The sequence below is a fragment of the Trichoderma harzianum genome (assembly GCF_003025095.1).
Source record: "Trichoderma harzianum CBS 226.95 unplaced genomic scaffold M431scaffold_6, whole genome shotgun sequence".
Lineage (NCBI taxonomy): Eukaryota > Fungi > Ascomycota > Sordariomycetes > Hypocreales > Hypocreaceae > Trichoderma > Trichoderma harzianum.
Window position 1 is genome coordinate 402,151 of NW_020209254.1, and position 24,410 is coordinate 426,560.

At 51.2% G+C, this 24,410-nt stretch overlaps 11 protein-coding genes and 1 non-coding gene across 12 annotated transcripts in view; 3 read left to right on the forward strand and 9 right to left on the reverse strand.

The window, feature by feature from the left end:
* Positions 1 to 605: 605 nt before the first annotated feature.
* M431DRAFT_422709 (hypothetical protein) lies at positions 606 to 4,620 on the reverse strand. The gene is made up of 4 exons (XM_024915039.1): positions 2,380 to 4,620; positions 1,823 to 2,301; positions 1,039 to 1,658; positions 606 to 984 (listed from the first exon to the last, which is right to left on the reverse strand). Exons 1-4 carry the CDS (start codon positions 4,301 to 4,303, stop codon positions 927 to 929), a joined length of 3,081 nt encoding a protein of 1,026 aa, XP_024774230.1. The 5' UTR covers positions 4,304 to 4,620; the 3' UTR covers positions 606 to 926.
* Positions 4,381 to 4,824, reverse strand: M431DRAFT_422920 (hypothetical protein). The gene has a single exon (XM_024915040.1). It carries the CDS (start codon positions 4,709 to 4,711, stop codon positions 4,424 to 4,426), a length of 288 nt encoding a protein of 95 aa, XP_024774231.1. The 5' UTR covers positions 4,712 to 4,824; the 3' UTR covers positions 4,381 to 4,423.
* Positions 4,825 to 6,257: 1,433 nt separating this feature from the next.
* Positions 6,258 to 8,249, reverse strand: M431DRAFT_142556 (hypothetical protein). Its single transcript, XM_024912645.1, has 3 exons — positions 7,680 to 8,249; positions 7,023 to 7,598; positions 6,258 to 6,957 (listed from the first exon to the last, which is right to left on the reverse strand). Exons 1-3 carry the CDS (start codon positions 7,759 to 7,761, stop codon positions 6,503 to 6,505), a joined length of 1,113 nt encoding a protein of 370 aa, XP_024774232.1. The 5' UTR covers positions 7,762 to 8,249; the 3' UTR covers positions 6,258 to 6,502.
* Positions 8,250 to 8,273: 24 nt separating this feature from the next.
* M431DRAFT_422585 (hypothetical protein) lies at positions 8,274 to 9,398 on the reverse strand. Its single transcript, XM_024915037.1, has one exon. The coding sequence runs from the start codon at positions 9,282 to 9,284 to the stop codon at positions 8,694 to 8,696; it is 591 nt and encodes a 196-aa protein (XP_024774233.1). The 5' UTR covers positions 9,285 to 9,398; the 3' UTR covers positions 8,274 to 8,693.
* Positions 9,399 to 9,792: 394 nt separating this feature from the next.
* On the forward strand, positions 9,793 to 12,002 carry M431DRAFT_422661 (glycoside hydrolase family 76 protein). The gene is made up of 4 exons (XM_024915038.1): positions 9,793 to 10,236; positions 10,308 to 10,787; positions 10,854 to 11,098; positions 11,169 to 12,002. Exons 1-4 carry the CDS (start codon positions 10,140 to 10,142, stop codon positions 11,727 to 11,729), a joined length of 1,383 nt encoding a protein of 460 aa, XP_024774234.1. The 5' UTR covers positions 9,793 to 10,139; the 3' UTR covers positions 11,730 to 12,002.
* A 2,470-nt stretch (positions 12,003 to 14,472) lies between these two features.
* M431DRAFT_84411 (hypothetical protein) lies at positions 14,473 to 14,892 on the forward strand (the record flags this gene model as incomplete). Its single annotated transcript, XM_024923428.1, has 1 exon — positions 14,473 to 14,892. One exon carries the CDS (start codon positions 14,473 to 14,475, stop codon positions 14,890 to 14,892), a length of 420 nt encoding a protein of 139 aa, XP_024774235.1.
* A 903-nt stretch (positions 14,893 to 15,795) lies between these two features.
* On the reverse strand, positions 15,796 to 16,477 carry M431DRAFT_423011 (hypothetical protein). Its single transcript, XM_024915041.1, has one exon. It carries the CDS (start codon positions 16,426 to 16,428, stop codon positions 16,003 to 16,005), a length of 426 nt encoding a protein of 141 aa, XP_024774236.1. The 5' UTR covers positions 16,429 to 16,477; the 3' UTR covers positions 15,796 to 16,002.
* Positions 16,478 to 17,962: 1,485 nt separating this feature from the next.
* M431DRAFT_530727 (hypothetical protein) lies at positions 17,963 to 18,805 on the reverse strand (the record flags this gene model as incomplete). The annotated part of the gene is made up of 1 exon (XM_024920803.1): positions 17,963 to 18,805. The coding sequence occupies one exon, from the start codon at positions 18,803 to 18,805 to the stop codon at positions 17,963 to 17,965; it is 843 nt and encodes a 280-aa protein (XP_024774237.1).
* An 824-nt stretch (positions 18,806 to 19,629) lies between these two features.
* M431DRAFT_5224 (hypothetical protein) lies at positions 19,630 to 20,124 on the reverse strand (the record flags this gene model as incomplete). Its single annotated transcript, XM_024920501.1, has 1 exon — positions 19,630 to 20,124. The coding sequence occupies one exon, from the start codon at positions 20,122 to 20,124 to the stop codon at positions 19,630 to 19,632; it is 495 nt and encodes a 164-aa protein (XP_024774238.1).
* A 1,257-nt stretch (positions 20,125 to 21,381) lies between these two features.
* On the reverse strand, positions 21,382 to 21,470 carry M431DRAFT_t109. Its single transcript has one exon. It is a non-coding gene; the product is annotated as a tRNA-Val (tRNA).
* Positions 21,471 to 22,130: 660 nt separating this feature from the next.
* On the reverse strand, positions 22,131 to 23,459 carry M431DRAFT_85009 (hypothetical protein; the record flags this gene model as incomplete). Its single annotated transcript, XM_024923504.1, has 4 exons — positions 22,131 to 22,193; positions 22,253 to 22,567; positions 22,627 to 23,082; positions 23,151 to 23,459. The coding sequence occupies 4 exons, from the start codon at positions 23,457 to 23,459 to the stop codon at positions 22,131 to 22,133; spliced, it is 1,143 nt and encodes a 380-aa protein (XP_024774239.1).
* Positions 23,460 to 24,143: 684 nt separating this feature from the next.
* M431DRAFT_84391 (hypothetical protein) overlaps positions 24,144 to 24,410 on the forward strand; it is a gene marked incomplete at both ends in the record, with an annotated part of 2,404 nt that continues 2,137 nt past the window's right edge. Inside the window, one exon of the mRNA XM_024923424.1 lies at positions 24,144 to 24,194. Within this exon, the coding sequence (XP_024774240.1) occupies positions 24,144 to 24,194 (51 nt within the window). The remainder of the gene's footprint in view (positions 24,195 to 24,410) is intronic.

Genomic DNA, 24,410 nt, shown 5'->3' on the forward strand with positions numbered 1-24,410 from the left:
ATTATTATTATTATTATTATTATTATTATTATTATTATTATTATTATTATTATTATTATTATTATTATTATTATTATTATTATTATTATTATTTTGATTTATTCATTTTGAGGACAAATTATTCAATGCTTATTTATTAGTCGGACTGAATATTGGAATAGCATGGGCAATGTGTTGGGCAGCGAGCTGAAGTTTGGGGACACAGGTTGCAATGGGGCTAAATGCAGGCTGTGCTATCATGTACACTTGGTATTACTGATGATTCAGCCTTTAACCTATCCATAGCTAGGACTGCTGTGTTTCATATGGATATTGTGTATATACGTGGCTCCTTAAGAAAATTGGTCAATGCACGAGTTGTATACTCTGTTCTTTTTCTCGTTACAGTGACAATGCCAGCTAAGATTACCGCTAATTACAACTGCACACGTATTGAAGCACTCACCAAACAGACATACCCTGCATCTCACCACCTTATACATTCGTTTTCATCAACCAACGTTGGGTAGTTTTCCATCAAACACTCATACCACACAAGTCATTCATCAAGATACAACATAGAGTAAACATAATTTATTAAACAAAAGAAAACAAATCTTTCCCCTCCTTCAATCTCTGGTTCATTAAACCCCCAATCACTCAAAACCATACACATCATCATCATCATCAAAAAAAAAAGTCATCAATAATCATAAGCACTCGCTTCTTTTCTATAAATCTGACCAAAAAAAGGAAAACAAACAAGCCAAAAATTAACTTTGCCCATCATTTCTTGTACCCGAGATATAAATTAAAAGAGAAAAAAACAAATTCATCAATCATAACGTCAAAAACAAAAAGAGAAGAGAGACATAATGACATAGACACAAAAACAAAAACAAGAAATATATCGTCATCAAAGTCATCATCGTCATCAAATCATCCCATCATCTCCGCCTCTTATGTCTCCTCTCCCTATCATCATCATCATCATCCTCAATCTGCCTTCGCCTCCCCTCTCCCTCACCACCACCACCACCACCACCACCAGGAGGCTGCAATACTCCCGCCAACGGTCCCGCCAATTGTCCCAACATGTCACCACCAAGCACCTCCCCAATCACACTCACCCAGCTTTTCCGCCCCTCCAGAGCCCCCGTCACGTTTCTCACCAGTTTTTCAATTTGCTCAGGGTCCGTCCCGCCAAGCGCCCATCCGCCGTGAACTTCCATGCCGCCAGGCCGTTGCGCTGGACGGTGAAACTCGCCGCTTCGAGTAACGATGCGGTTCTTACCGTGACGTCCGCCATCCAGTGGTTTACCATGCGAGTCGAAACGATCAGGTAGATTTTCGACATCGTCGTCCGAATCAGAGTGACGATGTCTCCGATGTCTACCCTCGCCATCGCGGTTAGGAGAGCGGTCGTGAGTCGTGTCAGATGATAATCGACGGTGGCGGCTCGACCGCTTAAATTGGTTCTCACGCCGCTTGTCTTCCTCAGACTCGGAACTGTCTGATTCAGACTTGACGTCATGCTCCTTTTTATGCCTCTGCATTGTCTTGGAACTCGTCGGAGAAAGCGGTCCAAACGATACAGACTTTCTCCTGGTACGAATAGGAAACACAATCTCTGGAATCTCAATGCGAGGCGGTGGCAGTGCCTTGAGCGGTTTTACAGCCTCTAGTGCAACACGTTAGCTTCAATGAACGACTTTCCCCCTTAACAAAATCTGAATCAAAAGGAATTCAAAGGTAGTCCCGCACAAAAGTACGATTCAAACGCACCCTCATGTTGTCCACCTTTCTGATTAGGCAGACTGTTGCTTCTGGAGAGGTCACTCACTTGATCATTCGGGAAGATACCGCCCGCCGGTGGTCCTGCAGGGGGAGGTCCAGGCGGAGGTGCCGGACCCGAAGTAGGCGGACCAGCCGGCGGTGGAGGTACGTAACCGGGTATTCCCGAGGAGTTGACGCGAGGCGGCGGTCCGGAGGGTGGCGGGGGACCGGCCGGTGGGGGCGGAGGAGCATACCCGTGATAGTCTTGTGGCACGTAAGGATGGTACTCCCGAGGTGGAGGTACGTTAGGATCAGTATATGGCGTGTAGCTGTGCTCTCGCGGTGGAACACCGACTGGCGGCGGGACCGCTGGAGGTGGAGGCGGAGCTGGGGGAGGAATACTGGTAGGAGGGGGGGCGGTTCCGGGAGTGCTCGATCCCGGAGTCATGGGATAGGGGGGATAGTAGGCACCGCCAGAGGCAGTTGGGGGGGAATGCGGCCTGCCTTCGTCAAAGAAGCCGCCATTTGGAGGGACATCGGGATAGCCTGCACAAAGCTCAAAAGTAAGTTATCGTTTACAGACAGCCAGCTTGCTTGGCTATGAGGGGTTGGGGGGATTCTCACGTTGTCCTTGTTCATCGCGCTCCCTTGAGCGCCTCTCCTTCGAGCGCCTCTCTCTCTTCTCATCTCTCCTCTCCTCCTTCCGCTCCGCTCGCCTCTCTTCCCGTCTCTCCTCTTCCTTTGCCTTCTTCTCTCTGTCCTTGTGGTCCTTGTACGCTTTAATGCCAGCGGCCGCTGCACCCGCGCCCACTGCGTCTCGTAGCTCACTCCTGCTCCTGCTGCGTTTCCTCTCTTCATCGGATCCAGAAGAGGAGGGATCTCTTTCACGTCTTCTCTGTCGGTTTCGTCGCCTCTCCTCGGCCTCGGATTCATATCCTTGGCCCGTGGGAGAGCGCGGATCGGGTGGTAGGGGATCGTGCCCGTACTCAATCAAGCCTAGCCCAGGATCAGCCGCGGTTTCGGAATAAAGGGATCTGGCCCTCGACCTGCTCCTGCTCCTGCTCCTGCTTCGGCTGGGAGAGTCGCGCCTATCATAATCGCGATCGTGATGATCGTCATCGCTGAATCCACGAGAGGTCGAAGCCTCTCTCTCTCTCTCCTTCTTCTTGTCGTGATGGTCTTTCCACACCTTGCCGGCTATGCCAGCAGCAGCGGCGGCACCGGCCAGCTCAGCGCCACGTCGCAGCGTCGACTTGCTACGAGATCTGCTTCCATGTCGTGACTTGGATCGCGACTTTGACTTGTCGCGGAAATGCTTGACCAGGCCAGCGGCGGCGGCGGTTCCAACAGCGGCCTTGGCCAAGGTTGAAAGGCTGCGCTTACGGCTGGGTCGGCGCGAACGAGAGCGCGAGCGAGAAGACGAGTAGTCATCGCCGGAATAGTAGCCGCGGCCTCGGCTGCGGCCTCGGCGTCTCTCCTCCTTTTCGGCTTTGCTGGCCTGGTGGTACTTGACGGCACCGGCTGCAGCGAGAGCAACTGCCGCAAGGCCGAGACCCTTTTTGAGAGCAGAATGGCGATCAGGGGATTCGTCGCCGTCTCCCCAGCGATCCTCATATGCGCTGTGGGCTCGCCTGATGGCCTCAGTTCCAATAGCCCCCAGAGCAGCACCGGCAAGAACCTTCTTGCCACGATGCTCAGCAACCTCTCCGTACTCATTGGGGCGACTTGCGAGCAGGGCAGTGATGCCAGCGCCAGCAAGGGCACCCTCAGCGAGGTGGCGCTTGTGGTGATCCGAGCTCTGGCTGCGGTTGCGGCGAACGGTGCGGCGAGAGTAGTAATAGTCATCCTCGTCGCTGTGGTAGTCATCGCGGCGGTGTTGACGGCGGTCGCCGACCTCTCTCCGCTCGCGGCGGTAATAATACTCTTCGTCGTAGGGAACACGGGCGACCTCTCGGTCTCCCTCTCTCTCCCTGAGCACAATGATGTTTGGGTCCTGTCTGGGAATGACAATCTGCTGCGGGGGCGCTTCCTGGACAATGATTTTCTGGTCCGGGGCGCGCTGGCGCACAACAACAGGAGAAGACCCGTGCTCCGGCTCTCGATAATAATCGGTTTCCTTGCGATAACGCTCAACCTCGTGGCCGTGGTTGTCCTCAAAGCGCTCCTCAACCCTCTTTTCGATGCGCACATCCTCATCATGATGGCGGGGGCGTCTCTCCCAGTCGCGGTCCGACTCGCGGCGCTCAACATCTCGCTCGTAAAAGACGGTGCGAGTGCGATCGCCCTCAACATCGATGGCGGAGCGCGGCCTGTCAGGAACATAGCGCTCTCTCCGCTCATACTCTACATAGTCGTTGTTACGCTCCGGACCGGAGTAGCGCGAGCGTCGTTCGTCGTCCATCTCAATAAATTTCTCAGTGCGGTCGTATCGTTCTATTCGCGGCTGGTTGACCTTGTATCGGGTAACGGTGGTGGCTTTGAAGCGCTCGTCGTCAGAATCACTTTCGCGGCGTTCTCGATAGACCCGGGTGGTTCTATAGTCGGCCATTGCTCCAGCCCGGCACTACCTATCTCTCTGCCTAACTCTCTCTTTCTCTCGCAGTTCTCTCACAGTGTCTATCTTTCGTTTGTTTGCTGCTTCTGCTGCTGGAGACGTCACTCAGAAGAGCTAAAGGTGTCGGAAGATGAGGCGGGAAGAGAAAAGGCAGCCAGGCAACCAGAGGGACACAGTAAAAACAGTAGAGGATCCCAAGAGGCTGAAGAGCACGAGGAGGGGTAACGATTGTGTGTGGGAATGCAAAGGATATGACGCAGAAGAGTCGCAGAGGCCGAGGACCCCCCTGCTGTAATAGGGCTTTTGGGTGTCGAGACGGCACCAACGGAGGAAGCAGGATAACGTCAGGACAGTACCAATAGCGGGCCTCTTCGCAGTGGGCAGCTGATGACGATGTTTCATTGGGGAGAGCAGAAGCTGCTCGAAGGGTGGGCTGCTGACTTTGAGGCCTTGTGAGCCAGCTAACGGGGAGGCTAGACAGGGCCCTGGTAAGGCTAAGGCGAAGCTGTGATTTCTGCAGACTTCTGTGCCCGGGTCATGTTATTTCGGCTTGTCAGCTCGGGCATCTCGCAGCTGCTCGGTGTTGTTTCTGCTGTCTTGTCTTCTCTCTCGTCTTGTCTCGTCTTTGTATGGCCTCCCTCGTGTCATCCCTTGACAGCATATCGCCTCGTCATCATCAACATCATCATCACCACCAGCATCACCAACATCACAACAAACAGCGTCTCGTCTTCCCCCCCTCCCCCTCCCTCATCCTCGTCCATCCCACAGTGCACCCCAACACGGTACAACTGTTACTGATCGTTTTCCTGTCTCTTGGCCCCCCCTCCCCTCCTCTCTCTCTGCATTCGTGCCCTCACCCCCCCTCTCAACAAACCAAGCAACCCAGCTGTGGTTGGTCACCTGCATGAATCTGGAAGAAACGAGCACCGCCTTGTGACCAGGCAGAAGCGTGGCGCGGGGCCTCAGTAGTCGGTCTGTTGCATCCACGAGGGCGCCAACTTGTCTCAGACAGCGAGAGCTCAGCACCACCCGATCCTGCAGATGCTGTGGCACCGTCTCAGCCTCACTTTTTTCTTCTGGATATTTCTCTCCCAATCTCCTTCTGTCTGTTTGTTTCCCTTGGCTGGCATGCTGTGCTGCGCTTTGCACCCAACGTCATGGATCAGGGACCGACAGGCTGAGAGGCCCAGTGCAGTGTGACGCCCAGGTTTCATTTACCCGATCGGTCGCCCTTGTTGCTCGTTGAGAGTTTGAGCCCGGCCGTCTTGTGTCCTCGCATCGCGCCGTTCCGCGCTAAAACGCCCCCTCCGTTGCTTTCTTCTATTTTCTACTGGAACGGAGGAGTCCGTCCTGGTTCCTGGACTGGACAAGCAGATGGGGTTAGAGAGGGGGGGAAGAGTCAAAGTGCCATTGCCAGGGAAGAAGCTGTTTGGCGAGGAGGGGAAGAAGCTGCTGGGCTGGGCGGGAATGTCGTCATGGCTCCATTTTAGGCCTGTCGCTTCCAAGCAGCCCACTAAATCTGACCCAGTAGGTCAGTTTATGCACAGAATAGCTGCATACCTGGCACCATCATCAAGGCATCACCGAGAGGAAGAAAAAAAAGAAAGAAAAAAGTCACCGCCAAGTGCCGCATTGACTCGTGGAGTCTCTTTTGGTCATTGCCGGTATGCCTCCGAATCAGCCTGCCAACTTGACTGTGCGCTACCGGAGCTTGCGCCCTACCAGTATTACGAGCCGTATTATCTTAGTATTGATGCTTCCATTGGCAGCCGCCTTATATTGCCCTGAAAGGGTGTCATTCAGCCTACCGGAAAGCCGACGGATGAGCCCAATAGCGCTTATGCCAAAGACTGCCGTCCCTTACAGATGAAAGCCGAAAAAGCCTCCTAGAAGCCGGCGCTGGCTCCGAGATGCCATTCTGCAGCTGCTTATTGGTTGATACAAGGTGAAGAATTCTGAATATCCGATTTCTATGTCTGTATGTAAGGTATGCTGCTATGTTACGACTTTGCTATACTCGGTTCACAGCCTCTCTCAAAACTGCCCAAATTATCACATGTTAAATGAAGAAACCAATCGAGATGCCCCAAACAAGAAAGACCATGCACCAGCTACGCCTCGTTTTGACCCAATCTGAGGTTATTGTATCCATTCCATCCATATACACCACAGCCAACGGCATCCATCTACTTACTCATCGTATCCGTGCTTGTTGCCCAAAACGCCGATACCGCCGTTGCTGCGCCGCCTCTTGCCAATGACCTCGCGCACCCAGTCGCTCAGCGTAAACCCCCAGTGGCCAGCCACCATGACGCCGCTGAAGATGTTGACAATCTTGACCAAAAAGCTAAAGAAGCCATGGCGGGTCTCCGCGACGCTCAGCATGATGGGCTCGATGTCGTACTTGAAGAAGATGCCGGGGACTTGGTGGTCCGAGATGACCTTGCTCTGCTCCGTGACGGCGTACTGGTTGGTGTTGACGACCCTGTTGCTGGTGAGGTAGACGGTGGGGACGACGGAGAGGAAGTACTGGAACTTGTGGAAGTGAACAATGGCGGGGTTGACGGTGCGGTCGAGGGGGTTGACCAGCGATGGATAAAAGGGGCCGTAGGACATTTCCGAGATGATGTGAGAGAAGTTGAACTCTAAACGCCGTTAGTCAGAAGACATATTCTCAACAACGACGAGGAGGTAAGATAAAAGAACATACTGTCATGGTCCAAGTGCTGGCCACCATAACCATGGCCTCTGGCCGTAATGTGAAAGTCGCCCTGCACCCTGTTCAAGTCCAGGCTGCCATACATGCGGCAGCTATCCGGCCTGCCCTTTGGCGACGGCGTCTTTGCCCACTTGGCCTTCTTCCGGCTGAGAGCCACAATGTCGTGCACATGCTCCTCGCCAAAGCCCTCATCGTGGGCGCCGTGCCAGCCCTCACCAGTGTCCAGCTTGCCATTCTCACTCTTTCCGAGCCTGTGCATGCCCTGTGCGTCAACCCACTGGTGCCAGGTCGTGGCATCGCGCTTCAGCTTGTCTCCAGCAAGAATGCGATCGCCCGATGCGTCCTGGACGTTGACGTGGAGGTCGTTGCAGTCCATCTTGACGACAATGTCGAGGTTGACCTGCATGTCGTGCCCGATGCCCTTTTCAACGGCAAACGTGTGATGCTCGGCTCCGCGCCACCATTGGCCTATCTCGGTCCACAGGAAGATGCAGGAGATGAAGAGCATGGCAACGGTCCATTTGCCGCCACCTGATGTCTTTGTCACATACTGAGGTTTTGATTTGGCTGCAGCAGAAGAAATTAGCACAGGTGATTCAATGACAGGCAATGCAGAGCTAGTATATAGGTTGGAGGGTCAAGTCGTACGGAATGCATCAAAGGCGCTGACAATGCCACCCTTTGCGCCAAAGTCATCCTCATTCAGGCTCGACTTCTCGAAGCCGTCCATTGTGGATATTCGTGATTCTGTGAGAGATGTCTATTGTTTAAAAGGTCGAAATTGGCATTCAAGTGGCCGAGACAAAGCAAGAAAGCGAGCAAAAGAAAAGATCGAAGCCCACGGGCAGATGGCGAGCTACGGCTTGTTGAAGGCTACCTCATTCCACGGAAGCTGCAGCTTGTCGACCCGCGGCACTCCAACAGCTCAATTCGATCCAATGGAGGCGTGCGCAGTGTCGAAATCACGATTCGGCCTCAACCAAGTCCTGTGCAAGGCGTGGCGGGCAACGGCGCATGTGAAAGCACCGGTTTGATGGCATCAATATCAACGTCTTACTGTAGAAACCACAGCTGGACACGTCTCCAATTCGCTTCCTTGCTGCCAAGGCTGATGGTGATTGGCTGGGGGAGCTGCGACCGGAATATCGGCGGCCCGATGGTCTGGAACGCCAAAACGCTCACCGGCATGCTGGGCGGTGGCTGATTTTCAGCTCAGCAATGGGCGCTATGGATTGCAGAAATGCTGCCAAATATGGGGTGCAGGTGTGTCCCATTTGGATCTACAGAGTGATTTTGAGGGATTGAATCATTTGCGGTGTATTGTGGCCATTGTCGCGTTGGTTTGACTCGTAATCAGTCAATCAGTTTGCTCCATACTCCATACAGTACTCATACTTGATCGTCTGTCCTATTCCGTGGTCTCCAGAGGTACCAGACGAGGTTAAGTATGGTAGGTACATGAAGCTACGCATTGCTCTGCACTCTGGAACAAGTACACACCATTTGCTTGTTCCGCGTACTGTAGCGTTCACACAATACTGACTGTCTGGTAGCACAGTTCGTAGTTGAGCACAGACGCTCAAAAGGCAGTGGATGCTCTAGCTCCAGCCTAAAAAGCCCAGAGGCGCAGGAACCCTTGGAGGATGGCGGGCCAGGGTGGAATCAGGGCAGCAAATCATGGAGCGCTAACGCTGGCGAGATCTCGTGGCAGCGGGCTTGAGGCGGGCCAAGAAAGGGCCAAGAGATCACTCGACGATGTGGTTTGGCATATCGTGACTGACGGACGTTGTTGGGCTGATCAAGGCATGTACTGCAGAGAGAAGTGATACCTGCTGACACTCTGTTTTGTTGTAGTGGTGAGAGTGATGAGATCCATGTAAAAGCCTGCTGCTGCTTACATCCTACTTGTATGTACAAAGTACATACCGACACTCCAAACGGGCCGTCTCCAAAAATAGCAAAAGGCCCAGCTTCAGCCAATACGTGCGCCGCCGAATGAACCTTCAAGCCAACCTTGTCCAGTAGCATTGCGTATTTGACTCTGCCGTCACTCTCATTTTTGTATGGGCCAGAGCAGAGCAACTCCATTATTATCCCACCCATTCCGGACTTCGTATTTATTTCTTCTCCCTCCAAATCGCCGCCGCAGCTGCCAGATATGGAAATACAACGAGGCAGAGAATGGCCCAACTCGGCGCTTGTTGGGTCCCATGCATATTGCTTGCGCATATCGCCCGTCCCATGCCCTGCCATGCCATGCTTCTCCGCATCAAAGCCCGCCCGTATTCCGTAAAAGACACGCAGACAGACAGACAGACGATACGAGGCCTAGCAAAATAACAATCTCACCGGGCAGAAGTCTGTTTTTGTATGGGTATCTAACAAAGACAGCACAGCCCAGATGGCACTCGTAGAATACAGGATTCTCGCTCATTTTACCCGGCCAACCGGCATGCCCTCCCAGGTATCTTTGCACGTGTCATGAGCGGCAGTGGTACCGGCCGGCGTAACATCAAACATGCCAATCCCTCTGCCCTCCAGCAAGTAGCGCCAGCCCATCACCAATTTTTGCGCCACCGCTCCAGTTTATTCCCCAGTTCTCACACCTCACATCTTCAATCGTCCCAAGTCCAAGTGACAACCAAACACACACACGCACTGCGGCCCCCCTTGTCTGTCTTGTCTTGACATCTTGAGCCTGTTTCCCGGTGTGCCGGTTCACTCTCGCTCTCACTCTCACTCTTTTCTTCTTTCATCATCATCTTCATTCTTCACCATCGTCTGTTTCTTCGGCTTCTGCTGCTCTCGCTCGCGAACCTGCAGCCGAGGAACCGCCCTCCATCCATCCACTTTCGCTTCCTCCCTCGCTCGCTCGCTATTTTTTTTTTTCCCTCGTTACCCGACTAGATGCACTCGTAAGCAAATCCGCATCTCACCCTCACGCAAATCGAACCGGAACCGAATCGCATCGCATTGCATTGCATCGCACGACAGCCTTTTTACTCGACTTCGCGCTCGCTACTGCGCCATCCTTCGTTGGATTCTTATGCTTGGGTTGACGCACCGACCAACTGTTGTTTTTAACTCGTAAAACCTGGCGTCGGTATCATGAGATCATTCTTTCGGCCGGGCGCCATAGCCGCCCTTCTCTCTGTGGCAGATATGGCCGTCGCACAGCAGAGCCCATTCTCTATTTCCTCGACCAGTGAGCATGCGCCCTCCCTTTGTCTTGACGATGCTGGTAACTAATGTCTTTTCTTCTCTTCTCCTCGCTAGGCGACATTAAGAAAACAGCAAGCACTGTCGCGTGGGATATGCTGCAGTACTACCACGGAAACGAATCTGGCCAGACCCCAGGTATTCTCCCCGGACCACCTCCTGCTGGTGATTACTACTGGTGGGAAGGCGGTGCCATGTGGGGGACACTGATCGATTACTGGTATTTGACCAACGACACCACTTACAACGACCTCGTCATGCAGGCCATTCAGTGGCAGACGGGCCCCAACGACGACTTCCAGCCCCCCAACGTTACTCTCTCGCTGGGTAACGACGACCAAGGTTTCTGGGGCATGACGGCTATGCTGGCCGCCGAGGAAAAGTTCCCAGACCCTCCCGCTGATAGGCCCGGTTGGCTGGCCCTGGCCCAGGGAGTCTTCAACACCCAGGCCAGTCCCGATCGCCACGATGGCACCTGCGGCGGTGGTATCCGTTGGCAGATCCCGCCGACCAATCCCGGATACAGCTACAAGAACAGTAAGCGCGGCATCATGTCGAGTCTGCCGGGACATGTATCGTGATAGCGGCTAACACATTCCTTAGGTATTGCCAATGGTTGTTTCTTCAATTTGGGAGCGCGCCTGGCCCGCTACACCGGCAACAAGACGTATTCCGACTGGGCTGACAACACGTGGGACTGGATGACCAAGATAGGATTCTTGGACAACGATACTTATGCCATCTACGACGGCGCAGACGTGTCAAACAACTGCACTGAAATCAACAAGGCCGAATTTTCGTACAACAGCGCAGTATGGGTTCTTGGCACAGCATACATGTACAACCACGTAGGTCTAGACCCTACATGATCAAAATAGCAATGTCGCTCCGAACGTTCAACAGCTAACCCCCCAGCAGACCGAAAGCGATGTATGGAAGACGAGACTGGAGAAGCTGGTCGACCACGGCCTCGAGACCTTTTTCCCCAAGGGCATCGCATACGAGCCGTCTTGCGAGAGCGTCAACACTTGCAGTACCGACATGGTGTCCTTCAAGGGCTACATCCACCGATGGTATGCCACCACGACACAGCTGGCCCCCTTCTTGGCTCCCAAAATTCTGCCTGTGCTCAAGACATCGGCGCAGGCGGCCATCAAGCAATGTACCGGCGGTGCCCTGGGGCGCCAGTGCGGACTTAAATGGAACACGGGTCAATACGATGGTCGAACCGGAGCAGGCCAAGAAATGAACGTTGTGGGCGCCGTGTCATCGCTCCTCATCGGTACGGCGCACGTCCCCGTCACCAACGACACGGGTGGTACGTCCAAGGGAAATCCCAACGCCGGCAGCAACCCGAACAGTTTCCTGAGGCCGGTGACGCCCGTGACGGCGGGCGACAAGGCCGGAGCGGGCATCGTCACAGTCATCATCATCGGGTCTCTATGTACAGGACTCGCCTGGATGAGTCTCGGCCCTTGAAGTGGCTTGTACGTTGTCCGCATGGGCATTTCGTTTCTTTTCAACAAAACAAAATTTGGAAAACTTCTGACGGGTCTGTCATGGCCAATGCCTGGCTGGACTCATTGTATGGTGTTTGGGTTGGCTATTCAGGGGGGCGGACTGGTAGCACTTTTACGACTTTTGCTATTCGGCGTTGGGATGTACGTTTACTGGGATCATCTAGCATTTCTCTTTTTTTATGCGTTTTTCCTTTTTTCTTCTTCTACTACCACTCCTCTTTGTGATGGAGGAGGGGCAACACTGTTATTGCTATCTGCTAGATGGCAGGATAAATACCGACTCTTTGAGAGCTGATGAATGGTCTGGATGACGGATGATGAGTATCGGATGATGTTGGATGAGTCGAAGAATAGGGTTCGAGGATATGAATATGACCGTCTAGGATAGTGACGAATATAGTAACCTCACGATGGAATGGCATTTTTTCCTTGATTGGAGTTTTGAGCCCTGCGCGCGAATGATAGACTCGTGGTACGGTAACATTGATTTACGCTAGGGTAACGATGCATCCGACAATTAACATTGGGATTGGCATCCGCATCGGCCGGCAAGACGATGATGATGACGATCCATCGAAGCTGTTTGGCGCTGGATCCCCCTGGTCTGTCTGTCAAAGTCAGTCAGTCATCAGTTCGGAAGAGGGGCGGCGATCGTCGGCAGCTCCATTGGGTGCAAGTCACCGATACGTCATTAACGCGTTGCACCGGTGGGAATTGGAATTTCGGGATTGTCGATTTGCATCTCCCAGCTTAAACAATGCAAACAAGCTAGGTGATTAGAAGAGTCATATTCGGATTAGTAAAAAAGACAATGAAGTAAGAATACCGGCATGGCGACTCCGATCGGATTTTCCTCAGGCGAGGTGTCATGTCATGCCAGGGTCAGGCCAGATGAGTGTGAGTGTGAGTGCGGAAACGGAAAGGGAAGGAAAAGGTACAGGTAAGCTCGCAGAAGGCGGCAGAAGCAGCAGATGGAAATTGAAAAGTTGGAAAATCAAATCGGGATTAACAATTTGCGATGCGCATGGCGAGCCGGCGGGCCGAAAAGAAGCGAAGTGTTTGGAATTGATGGAAAGGGAAAAAGTTGTTGGCTGGAAAGCTGGGAAAATCGCCCCTGAGAGGTAGCTTGCCATTGTGCTCATGTGGCCACGGGAATGACGCAAAAGGCGCCGAGAGCGAAAAAAAAACCCAATTGCACCTCGTGATGATGCCACCGTCTTTTGTCGAGCCATTACGCTTACCTAATTCTGCGCAAGGAAACAAACATTATGCTGTAGGGAGAGGGAATTGGATCATTGACTTGGTAGATGGCCTAATGAATGTCGTCAATTGCAGGCCTCGTGGTTTGGCGGTTGGATGAGGGGGAATTGAATTGAGTGGGATGGAGTTGGAGTCATTCATTTGACAATTGGTTATTACGAGCGGTTAGGTAAGAATGTAACAGTAACAGAAAAACGTGCACGCAATTTACTACAACAGGTGCGTATTCTCAAATACGAAGTACACACGTACAGCACAGCACTGCACAGCTTACTCGCGGCAATTGGGGGTTCAGGTGTGTTGGCTGCAACGGTACAAGTCCAAGCTCAGCTCCCAAGAAAAAAAGGAAAAAAATCGCTGCAGAAAAAAAGAAACGAAACCGCTTCGGGCATTCTCATTACCTACAGAAAACTCGCTGAAGGGCCCGCGTGACGCACGCCATCGGGTCACCAGGAGGCTCCGGCCGCAGCGCTACAGCACAGGGGGATTTTTAGTGGCCTGGAACGTTTCAATGGCCGCTGTAAGGCGCTGTGGGCTGGGAAGCGAAAAACCAGCGCAACTCGCTGAGCTCCGGTCGGATCTGGCCACCTCATCCAAGTCATAACTACAACACATGTACTCGTTCTGCCCATGTTAAATGTGTGGTGAGGACGGGTATATCTCGCGTATAGATCACTTGGTTAAGTGCGCATATTGGCGGGAGGGGCGCAGTCCCGCTTCAGTCCCAAAATTGCCCACCTGAGGAGCACCAGCGGACGTGAGTGGCCGAGAAAAGCTTGGAAATTAGGTACAAGTATAGTGGCAAGGCCATGGAAGGGCTTGTTCTTCATGGATCGATGGGTCTTGGTCCCATCAAACCAGCCCGGCTTGAGCATAGCGTTTTGCGGGGGAAAAAAAAAAAGAAAAGAAAAAAACGAAGAAAAAAAACTAGCAGCAGCACGGGATTGGGTGGCATGTTCCAGAAAATGGATCAGCAGGCGGAACCAGCGGTGCGGAGCCAGGGGCAACAAAAACAGCACAGACAAGGCAAGGGGGGAAGCCAGAGAAGGCCGGAGAAAGGATTGAGGCTCGCTGAAAAATTAATTTTGCGGTTGGTCATTAGTGCCGGATGCGTTTTTGGTCTGGTGACTTGCTGGCGTTTTGAGGGGACCTGGTTGTGTGACCTTGATGGTGGAATCGATTTGGTAATTTGGGGGAGACGAAGGGGGGGGCAGTTTGGTATAAGAGGTTGGGAGGGCCTCTTCACTGTTGACTGCTTGAGACACGAAGAGATTTACCATCTTGTTTACTCTGTTACTGAACTGATTGTTCTTTGAATTGAACCTTGACGATATCAATTACAACCCATTGAGCTACCACACCATCAAGCTACAACACTTACATACAACACACACACAATCATCACACAAATCAACACAAACAAAAACAACCAAACCGACACAATGCCCGTCAACTACGTCTTCACAGAGTCCGCCCCCTCCCAGAACAACTACATCAGATCCGGCCGCGGCGGCGCCGGCAACATTGTCCGCTCCTCAGCCCTCCCTCCCACATCATCATCCTCCGCCTCCTCCTCAGCATCCCGCCAGCTCCCCAACCAGCGATTCTTCTCTGGCATCGGCGGCGCGGGCAACGTCCACCAGGCCGACCAGCTCCAGCCCGCTCTGCTGCGCTCCCTCGAGACCCCCGGCAACCAGAACCCATCGCGGGGCCACGTCGGCCGCGGCGGTGCGGGCAACGTCTACAACCGCAAGCCTAGCGATGCCAGCAGCGTGTCGAGCGCGGGTAGCAGTGCGAGCTCTGTTGGCGAGAAGGCGAAGATGTGGGCGTCTCGTGTGAGCGGCTCATTCTCGCGGAAGTAGATGAGATGTCTACCTATCCATCTATCTACATACCTACTATTGGCTGAGGATATAACTGGACTCAAAAAACCAAAAACATACATAAGCAAAAACTGGCGTTGAGGACATGGCACGGCACTGGAAGCCTTTGGGAGAGCGATTTTGATATATACACAACACAAAAAAACACACACAAATTGGTGTGGTGGATTTACGATTACGAATATACCCGCCTGGTTTATAGGCTATCTGGGAATTGAATTGAATTGGAGTCTTTTGGAGCAGAATCAAGCAGCACGGAATGGATGCCGCTTTGAGAAGCTAAGCGGAAAAGTTACTTGAGAGATACATTAGTTGATAATGCTAAATCAATGCGAACACATTCTACTCGCTGAACAATCTATACTATACTTCCCTCTATTGTGACCATGATTGAGACGATTTGCTACCATTACTTTCTTGTTCTAATGATTGCCACTATAGGCGTGTGCGCTCGTCTGAAGCATCACAAGCTACCCCTCAAAGTGAGTCAAACATTACATGTACTACTTACCCTACACCAGATAATCGTGACTCAGTAGAATTCTACTATTCACCAAGGCTGAATAGCTCCTCGATCTCGACACTCAGCACCTCGAGGTGCTAGTTGGCTCCCTCAACATCCCGCGTTCCAAATTTAATACGATAATTGGCAAAGGGAGAGGCAGTAGCAGCTACTACATACCAACGTAGGCAGGTATGTGAAGACTCGCGTAGGTAGCAGCAGTTACTGGCGGAAGACGAGGGCGTCAGGAAAACGAAAGAAAAAACAAAGGTTGAGTAAAATACAGAAAACTGGTTGAAGCATAAACAAGCAAGCTTATTCACCAACATCCCCTCCTGTAGGGTACTGTGAAATACAAAGACAGTTTACAGCTCATCCACTTGCCAATCGTAGAACCGAGAATTTTCTTGCAATTCATAAACTAGATAGACCAAGAGTGAGAATTGCTTTCTTCTAGTCATCGTGCTTCCATAAGCCTCCTCATCAAAAGCACCGAGTCAATAATCATCCCGCGTACCTTGTCGATCCTTGTCCACCTCAAGATCCTCAAACACATTACGCCCTTGCGGAGCATATCCTTCTCCTATTTATATCAACAAGACGCCGGGGGGTAAGAGTCTACTCGAGCAGTATAAGGCCACCTTTAATTTGATATCCAGTATTCTGTTCTGGATTTGCTGGTCAGTCATACCCATACTGCGTGCCTCTTCCCTGATGATAGCGGCGTAAGCTTCATTTTTCAGCTCAGCTATCTTCTTCTCGGCCTTAAGAATCTCCTCATTGACCTCCTTCTCCAACTTGAGAGCCTTCTCCAACTTGAGAGCCTTCTCCAAGGACTCATACTTGGATTCGAAAGCCTCTCTCTCGAATTTGGAAATCTTAGCGTTGGTCATGACTCTCTTGGCCATGTCTTTGACTTCTTCGAATCTGTCTCTTAATGTTTTCTCGTTGGTCATGGAAACCTTATTTTCTGCATTGGAGTCCTTGTGCTGCTGCTCGTGTGCGTCTGCCATCTTGGCGAAACCCTCTTCTTGCTCGGTAAGACGCGTTGGTGAATGTCCTGGTAGGTGTTAGAAAAGTAATCTAAACTATAACTTATATAATTAGGCCAAAGGGTATAGCTAGCCAGTATATCTCTTGACAGCAATTTCTTTTCTATATTACCTTTGGAGTCTTTTGTGCGATATTAAATTCTGTGCTGGTTATGTGTGGGTCCAATTTGGAAAGGCGGGAGGAATGAGCTGTTTAAATACTTGAGCAAAGGATAAAATTACAAAGAAAAAGAAGAACAAAGAAAGACGAGAAGAAACAAAGGAGCGCAAAGAAAGACAAGAAATAACCAATCACCGAGTTTCTCTACGCCTGAAAGACTAAGCACGTGCTATACCTGAAACCAGAGATGGACAAAGGGTTTGGACACGACATATTTAGATATAGAACGCCGAGAGATTCGTCATTCAATACTGGCTATATGTAAATACCGAGATACAAGTCAGAAAAGGGTGAAGAAGAAATATTACCTATAATTGTTTGTTTGACAACTTACATCATCGCAGTCCTCACATGTAAAGCTGGGAACAATAGTGGTGTTGGAGCTTTAGTTGAGGCGGATGCAGCGATTGAGGTAAAGGATAAGTTTGAGCGTGTGCCAATTCATCTAGCAGCCTCTCTCCATTTGAACACTGCATTGAACATGTTCTGAACAGATTTAAGCATACAGACGTCAATGTAGCAGATCGTGATAACTGGGCCCCTTCCCTGTGGGCAGCGGGTCGGGCAACTACCGCAATATTGTTGCATTGAGCGCACAAAACGCTGAAGTATGGGTTCGAAGTCGCGCTTCTGGTACAAGCAATGAGTGATCGGCCCTAAAGCTGCTGAACGTCGCAAATCCGGATACAGAATCAAGAAACTGCCCTGTACCAGACAGCCGCACAAGGCGGCGGACAAGAGGAATGGGATGATGCCTTCCATAGGATTCAGCCTGGAGATAGGAAAAGCGCTACGTGCAATAGCTGTCTTGTGGTTAGTATAATCTCTGTACCTATGGCTATGCATTGATCAGATGCTAGCAATATCTGTGAAATACAGCCCATCACAGGTATACAGGGGAAACACGAGGAGGATTTTTCGCTTTCCTTCAAGTGCTACGGCTATCGATCCCTGATTCATAACCCAGAACATAGTTTTGATGATATTGAACCGATGTATGCATAGCACAATGCTGTATCCTATTGAATGCATCTATGTAGAAGCAGACTATCTAGTAATTAGTAGGGCAACGAGCTTTAACGTCCCATTTCTTTGTAAGTGAGAGACTACCTGTAAGCAGATGCTGTATGAGCGTCTTCAACATGTAGTAAGTGAACTAGGGAGGGCCGATTACATGTCACCGACTTGTCAATTGTATAAGCGAGAATTTTCTTGCAGTAACTAGACTAAATAGACTAAATTGACCCAGAGTGGGATAACATTTGTGTAAGCAGTCATCGTGCTTCCATGAGTCGACAGACTAAAACTCTTGTACAAGCTCAAGTTTACCGTGCTCTACACCAGGGTATACAAATACCTCATTAACTCATCGGTATTATAATCCCGAAATTCTTTATGTTGATGTAGCTTCATTATTCCTCTGGCAACGGTCGAACGATCGCTCGGTTGAGGTGTATCATCCCTCAAGAGGGTGAACTCGTCCAAAACCAGCTTCTTTGCCCTGGCGAGAACTCCCATCTCGGCTTTTCGGAGCTTATCAGCTTCCTGGTACCAAAACATGTCGAACTTCTCGAGGACAGCCGGGTACGAGATTTGGTGCGTGACGCCTAGGTCGTTGTTTGGCTCTCTCGTGGCTGGCACCTCCTTGACCTGGATTTCCTCGTTACTCATACCCACGCGAGCTTTCTTACGCCCGGCCGCTTCTGAAGCTTCCCCATAGGTCATGAAATCTCGTTTCTTGCCTATTGCAGCCGTGGGTGCCATGATCTTCACATCCTTCTCACTGGCCTCGATGGCCTTCTCTCTGACCGCGGTGGCCTTCTCCTTGGTCTCCTTCTCCTCGGTCTCCTCCTCCTCGGCTTTCTCGTTCTCAATCCTCTCGTTCTCGATCTTCCTCTTTTCTTGAAGTTCGAGGCGGAGGTAGCTAGCTCGACTATGGCGCCTTATCGCCATAATATATTCGGCCGCATATATATGGACCTGGATTTCCTGCTCATTCTTACCCTCACGGTGGGTCTCTTCCCGAATAATATCGAGGAAAGCTTTCTTCCTAGAGTTGTACTCCTCCTCGTCTTCGTCCAAAAATGTGTCGACCTTTTTTTCAAGCTCTCTCTTATTGAGCCTGATAGTCCCAGAATATGCAGGGGAGCTCTCGGGCTGCTCGTGTGCGTCTGCCATTTTCACAGAATCCTCTTGGCTCCCTGAACGGCGCCGATTTGTGTCTTAGTGAATATCAGAGAAGCAATCTAAGCTGTGGGCGAAGAGTCGTATCTGGCATATATCCGTTAGTGCAGGTTCTTTCTGTGTGACTTTTGAATCTTACTTGTGATGTCGAAACCTCTGGTGATTATCTGTAGATTCATCTCGGAAAGGGGCAAATGAACGGTTTATATAGGCAAAGAATAAAAGCATGGAGAGAGATAGAAGCAGAGAAAAATGAGAGGAAACAAGGAAGAAACAAAGGAAGAAACAAAGGAATAAAGCAGGAACAAAGAAAGATGAGAAGACGTAAGCAATCTCTGATTCTGCCTACCGCTGAAAGACTATACAAATGCCGAAAAAGGAAATGTATTCAACAGGCTGCAATAATAGACAAACAAAACTCTCTGCCCAAGAACCAATCAATCCTGTGTCATCATAACCAATGTCGGACAAGACGAACCAAAACCAATAACCGCTTGAAAGAATCCAACAAAGGAACCCTTCCCCTTGACCCTATTCGCTGACTGCAAACCATCAAACAGGTTTCCGTCGACAAAGCGCTACCACGGCGTCTCGGCGGGGAGGCAAGATATCCATTGACACCGAATCAAATGCCTCCGCGAGCATTCTCTCCATGACGACGACAGTCTCGTCTCTTCTCTTTTGAACCCATCATTCATCACGTGGTGACCTTCTCTAAGACCACATGTACATTTTGAGGCGCTCTGCAAGATCTAAGATCCTGTCCACCAAGTTCTCAAAGTCTCAGATACCTTCGTGATAGTGCTCCTATGCCACTTCTATATTCTATGATGACCCGCCTCGCCCGTGTCTCGTTGCTCATGGCCGTCGTTCTCGTCGGGATCCTCATGTCCGCCATTTATGTTCAGTTGCTCCATGGGTTGGCCTGACGCATCTTTATCATCCTCGTCCGAGTGCTCATCTTGGCTAGCTTCCTCGCCCTCGTGGGAATGCCCGTTTACGCCATTTATGCCATTGATACCGTTTTGTCTCGGACGTTGATTTCCATTTATGCCATTGATACCGTTGAGTCTCGGGCGCTGATTTCCATTTATGCCATTGATACCGTTTTGTCTTGGACGCTGATTTGGCTCAGGGGGAACAGGGAACTCGCGCCACATGCGTTCCTGTAAGCGTTGCTCTATCCAAGATGGGTCATCGATTCCCATAGCATCGGGCTCATGATGGCGTTGCCTCGAGCTTCCCAGCGCCTGAGCTGGCAAAGCTGCGTAACGGGCTCGTAAACGGGCTCGTCGATCTTGTTCTTGTCTCATTGCACGAGATATCGCCCCTCTGTCCGTAGAAGACAGTCTGTTACCGGGTTCCCGGCCTGAATGTGGGCGTGGATGATGGACTTCTAGACCATTAGGCGGCTCATGGTGACGTGAATTTGGGCGATATTCTTCTGGACTATCAGGTGGCTCACGGTGACGTTGCTCCGAGGCCCCCAGCCTCTCAGCACGGAAACGAGATCGTGATAGAGGGCCTCCTCGTCTTCGTCTTGCTTCTTCTTCTTGTCGTCTTAGTTGTTCTTCTATTTGTCGTCTTTGGTCTTCTTGAATTTGTTCTATTCGTCGTCTGAATTCTTGATCTTGAATTTCTTCTGCTCGTCGTCTGAATTCTTCTTCTCTTTCTGCTCGTAGTCTTTCTGCTCCTCGTCCTTCTGCTCCTCGTCTTTCTACTCCTCGTCTTTCTGCTCCTCGTCCTCGTCTTGCTTCTTCTATTTGCCGTCTTACTATTTGTCGTCCTAGTTCTTCTCTTATTTGTCGTCTTTGGTCTTCTTGTTCTTCTTCTGCTCGTCGTCTTTCTGCTTCTCGTCTGAATTCTTCTTCTCTTTCTGTTCGTCGTCTTTCTGCTCGTTGTCTGAGTTCTACTTCTCTCGCTTCTTCAAATCGTCGTCTTATTTCTTCTTCTCTTATTGCACGAGATATCCCCCCCGCCTCCAAAGCAGACAGTGCGTTAGCGTATCTCCGAGCGCGTGATCTCCGAGCGCGTGAATCTGGGTCATCTCCTCCTGGACCATTAGGCGGCGCCGACGTGTTCCCGTTTGTATGGGAATGCGATTCGTCGGTAGCGTGAGGGGCCATGTCTGAAGGTGTCAGTCACTCACAGACTGTTTCTAAATCATTATTAGTTTGTGGCTCACCTGCGATGAAACGTTCTAAAATCTTTTGGATAGTTCAACTATAATCCTAAGAAGAAAGATAACGATGAAGGCGGGGCAAAGAATGTATGTACAAGAGAGGAGAGGAAGAAGAGAGAAATAGAAAGCAAAACACGTCGCCATAACTTAACAATGGAAGGTTTACATGCGTGTAGAGAGAAGATGATGCAGCAGCTATTCAACTGAGTGGCAGCTGCTCTGATCAACAGAGTTTCGAGTTGAGTGAAAGTGCATCCAGCATCTCATGAACCATCCACACGCAACTTGGCTCACCAACAGCCTCATCTTTTATCTGCATCGTCGAGTAGCTGAGAATATATTAGACCAAAAAGAAGAAGATGGAAAGCAAGACTCCAAAAAAAGATAGTGATCTCGCCCGGGCTCGAACCGGGGACCTTTTCGGTGGTGTCAACTAAACTGTTAACGAAATGTCATGACCAACTAGACCACGAAACCATTCTATCAAAGGACTTGATGCTGTTCCGCCCACGCACAAGTCACATACAAACCTTTCCCCAAAACACAAAAAGGCGAAACGAAAAGAAGAGGAAGAAAAAGAAAAAGAAAACCGTCATTCAACTCAGCATAACCTCATAAATTATCAACACATGTTACAGAGTGCAAAAAAGTGCCCCCTCCAGCTACTACATAAACCATCATCACTCAACCCGCCCCAATCCAACCATCAACTGCAAATCGGGGTATCATTAGGCTCCCTTCATCTAGGTAATCAGACAAAGTCCTACAACTCCCTCGGTCTAATGCCCGCTCGCTCCCTGTAAAAGAATCCCTCCCGTTCTCTGTATCATAAACCAAGTTCTTTGTTTTCGTGAGAAAGAAGAGGAAAAAAAGAAAATTAGTTGTACACCCACCAGCTGACTTCTAACCTCTGGGAAATATCGTCATTTTCTCTCTCTCTTCTTTACCCCCCCCTTTTTTATTCTTTGGTCTCCTTTGGTACTGGAGCAAATTTTGCCAGACCTGCCGTGTCAGCTACGGCCCATCTTTGAGAAATGTTTAATATTACTGCGCGCTCTCTTGAACCAAAGCAGCCAGACATGAAAAAGACGACTTTCGCTCTCCTTTATGCCGATACGCCCGCTTCCATTTCGTGAATCATGTGAATTTTGTGTGGATAATATCTGGGTTTTCGTGCCAATCATCAATGCTCACCAGCATCTATCTCACTTATTAGTAACGCACATCAACTTGCTCAGTCAGATCCACGGGCCGCTTACCTTGCGGAAGGTGCTCAAGCCAGCGAGAATGCTTCCTCCGATCCATGTAGAGTATTTACGCTCCGGGGGCGCAAAGATCTTTATCCTCATGTCCTTGACTGCGAGCTTTTGTAGCTCCGTCAAGAGTCGGTCTCCAAAGCCCTTTGTCAGCGTGCTGCCTCCGGATAGGACAATGTTGCTGTAGAGCGATTTTCGTAGATCCAGATCAGTGCGGCTGATGGCATCAACCACAATCTGGTGCACACCAGGATACTCCTGGCCGATGATTTCGGGATCAAACAGAATCTCAGGAGCTCTAAATCGCTCAGCGCCAATCTATTGAAAAGGGTCAGTATACAGTAAAGGGGTAGGGAAAAAAGAGCCACCAAAGTCACCTTTAGCTTGTGGCCGTCTGGCAAGACGTATTCGGCAAATTTGCTCTCATTGGGCTTCACCCCGATCCAGTCCCTCTCCTCCTTCTTAGGGTCGTGCGCCACATATGACACACTCTCCTTGATCAGTCGAACAACCTCCTTCTCGGCACTCGTGTGGAAGATGTAGCCGCTCTTGCGCAGCAGCGTCTGTAGATACTCGGTCACGTCTCGGCCCGCAACGTCAATCCGCTGTATGCTGCTGGGCATGGCAAAGCCCTCGTAGACAGGCACCGCATGCGACACGCCGTCGCCAGAGTCGAGGACGATGCCTGTCGTCCGGCCACTGGCATATAGCGACAGCACGGCCTGGATCGACGTGTGCAGCGCGGGGACGTTGAACGTCTCAAACAGGATCTGGGCGGCCGTGTCGCGGTTGCTCCGGGGGTTAAGAGGAGGCTCTGTCAGCAAAACTGGGTGCTGCGGTGGATGTCAGCGGCCTCTCTTCTCTTCCGTCACTGTTGTGGTTGTTTTGTTTGTGGACAAACCTCCTCGCTCAGCGTCTTGAGCCCCTCGCCATACACATACTCCCAAATTCGCTCCATGTCGTCCCAATCAGTCACGACGCCGTGCTCCAGCGGGTAGTGGATCTTGAGCAGCCCCCTTAGCTCGTTGGACGCCTTGTTCCCTATAAACAAATCACCCTCCAGCGCGCCGGCCAGGACTCGCAGGTGCTTCGGCCGGCCGACCCACGAGGGGAAGAAGCATTTGGGCAGATCCTCCCCCGCGAAACCAGCGCGGATGGTGCCCGAGCCGTTGTCCAGCACAATTGGGGCATTGTGCAGTATTTCCGTCATCTTCGCGTTCTGAGCCCAAAGAAGCACTTTGCGGCTACGTCGTTGCCGTCCTCCTCGGCGTTGGCTCCCCCTTTAATTTCGTCCTTGGTGGCCGCCACTTGGTGTTGCTGTACTGGACAGAGTTGCTTTGCTTTGCCCGGCCCTTCGATCACAGCGTCCGCAGCATTGGCGACGTCTGGAAGCCTTGGGTAGCCTTGTCGGATATCACGATTCCCGTCGGGTTGGAGGCCTTGCAGGTTCACCAGCTCCAAAGTTGTGGTCGAGGGTGATTGGCCATGTCTCGTCCCCAGTAATGCACATCACTGGAATATGGAGCTCAGCTACCAGCCACACCCGCCCGCCAGTTGCCCGCCCAAGCGCAAGCCACACCCGCATCACGTGGGGCTGCCCGCCGCTTTTTTGCTTGTGGCTGTGGCGCCTCAGGCAGGAAAGGGCCTGTTAAAGTGGTTTCGCGTCTGCCGCGTCTCCTCAACCACCGACCGCGTCGCAGACGTGACAATTTGACAATTTGCTTCCAGCTTCCTCAATCTGCCGTATGGCGAGGCATCAAGCGCTGTGCATGACCCCGACAAGCGACTCTTTCGTGCCATAGCAGCTTCACCAGCGATCGCACCTTCGCCCTGCCGGAATTGACCCTGCGTGCGACCCTCTGTTGATATTTGTGTCGGATTCGCCATCGCCGAGATGGTCAAGGCCAGTGCAGGTACCGGCATTTTCAGTGCCACGTACAGTGGAGTAAGCGATCCCCAGTGAATCTTGGATGCGGCAGACATGTGCGGGAAGCTTGGTTGTTGAATACGGGGCTTCAATTGGGGAGCATGGAGGCGTGGGAATCACAGATATCCAGCCATCAGATATCAAGCTCCCCATCATCAATCGCAAAGGGGGGAGGGGAAAGCTATGATGGCCATCCCGGGAGCTTCTCCCTCCCTGCTTTTCTTTGCTTTTTTT